At 45.3% G+C, this 4694-nt stretch overlaps 1 protein-coding gene across 1 annotated transcript in view; it reads left to right on the top strand.

Annotated features, from left to right (window-relative positions):
- The window catches only part of ercc6l (excision repair cross-complementation group 6-like), a gene marked incomplete in the record, with an annotated part of 10292 nt that overhangs the window by 3237 nt on the left and 2361 nt on the right, over positions 1–4694 (top strand). Inside the window, 2 exon segments of the mRNA XM_014022767.1 lie at positions 2013–4132; positions 4289–4323. Of these exon segments, the coding sequence (XP_013878221.1) occupies positions 2013–4132; positions 4289–4323 (2155 nt within the window).

Consider the following 4694-nt stretch of genomic DNA (forward strand, 5'->3'; position numbering starts at 1 on the left):
TCCACCATAGACTTTGCATGTAAACCTGCTGCTCCTGACGCTGAAATCGCGTTTGGTGTGAACGCACCATAACAGAGGTGTGTCTCAGTCTACCTTTGATTTATTTAGTTGTTTATTAAAATTAAAATAAAAACTCATGATGTTTTGCCAGTCTAAGTTGGCTAAGATCAGAAGCTGCTGGAAAACCTCTTTAAAAAATTCAACGTAGAAACAAAAAAATAAACTGTGATCGTGATCTGTATGAGAGAGCAGAGTTTTATTTTCAAACATGTGATGTGATACTTGTCACTCAATAAGTGCTCCAATAAATAAACAAATTGCTGTTTTTGCATTGAGAGTGTTGATGGTGTTTTGTCTCCTTAATGATAATATCTGTCAGTTTTACGCTCATATGAGCTGTAATCACATTTTCGCAGGTAAAATCTTGTATTTTTTACATTTAGATGTAATTATTTGCAGTTTAAATGACTCAGTGAGCGTCTAAAACAGTGAAAACAGATACGCTTCCCGTCAAAAACACTGCGCGCTGCCACAGCACCTGATCACTTTATGGCACGACACCGGCTCGTCAGCTGTTAGTCAGGTGACATGTCCGCTTCATTCTAACTCCGGCAGAAGCGGTGGAGGTGGGAGGAGTTTAAGTAACACATTCCAGCAACGCGCTCCCTCTGCTCCCAATCTTGTGTTCTCAGACGTAGTCTGGTGAGTTTCAGGTGCTGTGAAACAACACTCCGAACATGATGTCACGAGACTAATCTTTTTTCCTCATTAAGCAACCAATTAAATTTCTGTTATGTTTCATGTAGGAGAAATACACTTTTTTCAGTCAGTATTTAATACAGCTGGCAAAATAAAATATTTATGATGTGTTTCTGTTTTTTTAATTCAGGAGATTATTAAAAAAATCCTTCATGTTATGAAAAGATCCTCTTGATTCAAGAGAAAACTCTGGTTTTTAAGAAAATGTCTGCTTATCAATTAATGGTCAATTTATAAGAGAAATCAACTTCAGATTAATTAATTAATCAATAACTTGCATCCCTAATTTATACAGGAATTAAATTAATTTATATCTACTCATATTCATGTAATTTGTTGTTTTTATGATTTGGCCGATTAATCGATTATTCAAAAAATAATAATTGACAGATTAATCGATTATTAAAATAATCGTTAGTTGCAGCCCTACACTCATCTGCAGACCAGGGGTCTCATGTATCAACAGTGCGTACGCACAAAAACCTTGCGTACACAATTTTCCACACAAAATTCAGGATGTATCGAAACTGAAACGAAGGTGGAAATGTGTGCAGCCCCAACTCCAGGGCTGGTGTCACACTAGGGTTGGGCAATATTGGCAAAAAAATTAATCACGATTAATCGTGATATTTAGCAGATAACGATTAATTTGACGATTAATCCCCCAGAGTCCCTGGACACCCTTGTATCCTGGTCACATGACCAATTTATAGGGATAAAATTGGCTCTTCGTAAAAACCTGTTCCAAATTGTGTCAAAATTACAGACTTCAGGCTGTACATCAAACTTTAAATTGTGTTGATAGATAAATAAATTACACAACTTTTTAAATGTTGGTCATATTTGAATCAGAGAGGAACACCAAGCGGTCAGTCTGCCTGGTGGCATTAATCGTATTAATCGTCAACTGCCAAAAATTAATCGATTAATGTTTTTCTGACGATTAATTGCACACGATACGATTATCCCCAACCCTATGTCACACGTTTCTGTGGTTCTGGTCCGGTGGTGCCTGTGTTTGGCAGCCTCGCTTCTGTCAGTGTGCCCCAGGGCAGCTGTGGCTACAGCTGTAATTGCCATCATCATTGTGTGAATGTGTGTGTGCATGGGTGAATGTCTGTAGTGTAAAGTGCTTTGAGTGTCCTGGATGGATAGAAAGGCGCTATATAAGTACAGTCCATTTACCAAATACTATAATATTTCATGTACAGGTCAGGACTCTACAGTTTACAGTTTGTGTTTTCCTTTTCCTTCAGGTTGAATTCAGAAGGTAAGAGAGCTGCCAAAGAAGGGGACATCAAAAAAGCTCTGGATTTGTTCAAACGGGCTTACAAGCTTTATCAGACTCCTAAACTAGAGTGCAGGATTAAAAAAATCGAAGAAGTCCTGACTCAGACCAACTTGGAGGATGAAGATGATGAGTTTGTAAATGTGAACAACAGCGGTTTGTTGCTGTACAGAGAACTGTACGACAAACTGTACGACTACCAGAGAGACGGGGTCTCCTTCCTGTACGGTCTCTACAGAGATGGTCGGAAAGGAGGAGTTCTGGCGGACGACATGGGGCTGGGGAAGACCATCCAGGTCATATCGTTCCTCTCAGGCATGTACGACAACGAGCTGGCCAAAAACACGCTGCTCATTATGCCCACGTCCCTCATCACAAACTGGACCAAGGAGTTCTCCAAGTGGACTCCCGGCATGAGGGTGAAGCAGTTTCACGGGACCAGCAAGACTGAGAGGAGCAGAGATCTGGAGAAGGTTCAGAGGAGAGGCGGGGTCATCATCACCACCTACACCATGCTGATGAACAACTGGCAGCAGATGGCTTCATATCAGGGGCGGGAGTTTGTTTGGGACTACATGATCCTGGACGAGGCCCACAAAATAAAAAACTCTTCCACCAAAACGGCCAAAAGTGCGTACGCCATCCCCTCCAAGAACCGAGTTCTCCTGACGGGAACGCCGGTTCAGAACAACCTGAAGGAGATGTGGACGCTCTTTGACTTCGCCTGCCAGGGAAGTCTCCTGGGAACAGCCAAGACCTTCAAAAGTGAATACGAGAACCCCATCACTCGCGCCCGGGAGAGGGACGCCACCCCTGGAGAAAAAGTCCTCGGCTCTAGAATGTCTGAAAACCTCATGGTTCTGATAAACCCCTACTATCTCCGCAGGACTAAAGCAGAAGTGCAGCAGAAGAGGAAAGAGGAGGGATCAAACATCAAAGATGAACAAGACGCCCGTGAGCGGTCCCACTCTGGAGCAGTGATGCCACAACTGACCCGAAAGAACGACCTGATTGTCTGGACTTACCTGAGCGTCGTTCAGGAGGCCATCTACAGACAGTTCATAGAGCTGGACCACATCAAAGAGCTGCTGATGACCACCAGGTCTCCTCTGGCGGAGTTGACCATTCTGAAGAAGTTGTGTGACCACCCGAGGCTACTGTCTGCCAACGCCGCAGCAAAGCTGGGTCTGGAGGAGAGTCCAGAGGACGAGTTTCAGAGCGACACCACAGACACCAACGACATTTCCAACCTCTCAGACCAAACCTTGATTTCAGAGTCTGGAAAGCTTGTATTCCTGTTGGCGCTTCTGGAGAGGCTGAGAGAGGAAGGCCACCGGACCCTCGTCTTCGCTCATTACAGGAAGGTGCTGGACATCATTGAGCGAATCCTGGGGAACCGAGGCTTCAAAGTCCTGAGGCTGGACGGTACCATCACACAGCTAGCAGAACGAGAGCGACTCATCACCCTCTTCCAGACGAACAGGAAGTACTCTGTCTTCCTCCTCACCACTCAGGTGGGCGGAGTCGGGATCACTCTGACTGCAGCCAACAGGGTGGTCATCTACGATCCCAGCTGGAACCCGGCGACCGACGCCCAGGCTGTGGACAGAGCGTACCGCATCGGGCAGACCGACAACGTGGTCATCTACCGGCTGATCACCTGCGGCACGGTGGAGGAGAAGATCTACAGGCGGCAGGTGTTCAAAGACTCCCTGATCCGACAGAACACTGGGGACAAGAAGAACCCGTTCCGGTACTTCAGCAGGCAGGAGCTGAAGGAGCTCTTCCTGCTGGAGGACCCGCACACTTCGTCCACCCAGCTGCAGCTGCAGGCCCTGCACTCCCGGCACCGGCAGACCGACCCGGGTCTGGACGAGCACATCGCCCACCTCCACGCCATGCACATGTTCGGCATATCGGACCATGACCTCATGTTCTCCCTGGACGTCCACCACGACGACGCCCCCGAGAACCAGGAGGAGCAGCAGTACATCGAGGGGCGGGTCCAGAAGGCCCAGGAGCTGATGAGGGCCGAGTCAGAGCTGCAGGTGGGTCCAAAACACAAACTTAGACTTCTCTCAACTCGTTATTATTAATATTTGTTGATTTATTTAGAGTTTAACAAGGTAAGGTAACCAAAACACTTTACAGTAAAAGTCACATCACAAGAAAATAAAACAAAAATAACATCAAGATAAATAATGTCACTTCTCTACATAGTATTATAAGCCTGTCCTAAAGAAATAAGTCTTGAGTTTAGACTTAAAGATGCCCTGGTGAGAGGTGGAGTTAAGGCCTAGACCAAGGGTGTCAAAGGCTACGTTCACACTGCAGGTCTTAATACTCAGTTCTGATTTTTTGAAAAAATCCGATCTTTTTGTGTGAACGTTCACGTTACATTTTAAATGTGACCTGTATCAGACCCCTGTGTGAACTCTACACAGCACTGATGTGACGCATGCGCAGTAAAAGACGTGACGTCTCATCAGCCGGCTTGTTTGTTTACAGAGCTAGCATGGATGCTACATTTTGCACATCGAATCGGAAGTTGTTTTTTAATCAGAGCAGATTAAATAATTATCTGACCTGCTTCTTTAGTTCAGTGTTTATATCTGAACCTGACTCTGACCGGGATGCTCCAGTGAAG

This window comes from Austrofundulus limnaeus, unplaced genomic scaffold (assembly GCF_001266775.1).
Source record: "Austrofundulus limnaeus strain Quisiro unplaced genomic scaffold, Austrofundulus_limnaeus-1.0 Scaffold343, whole genome shotgun sequence".
In the NCBI taxonomy this organism is placed as follows: domain Eukaryota; kingdom Metazoa; phylum Chordata; class Actinopteri; order Cyprinodontiformes; family Rivulidae; genus Austrofundulus; species Austrofundulus limnaeus.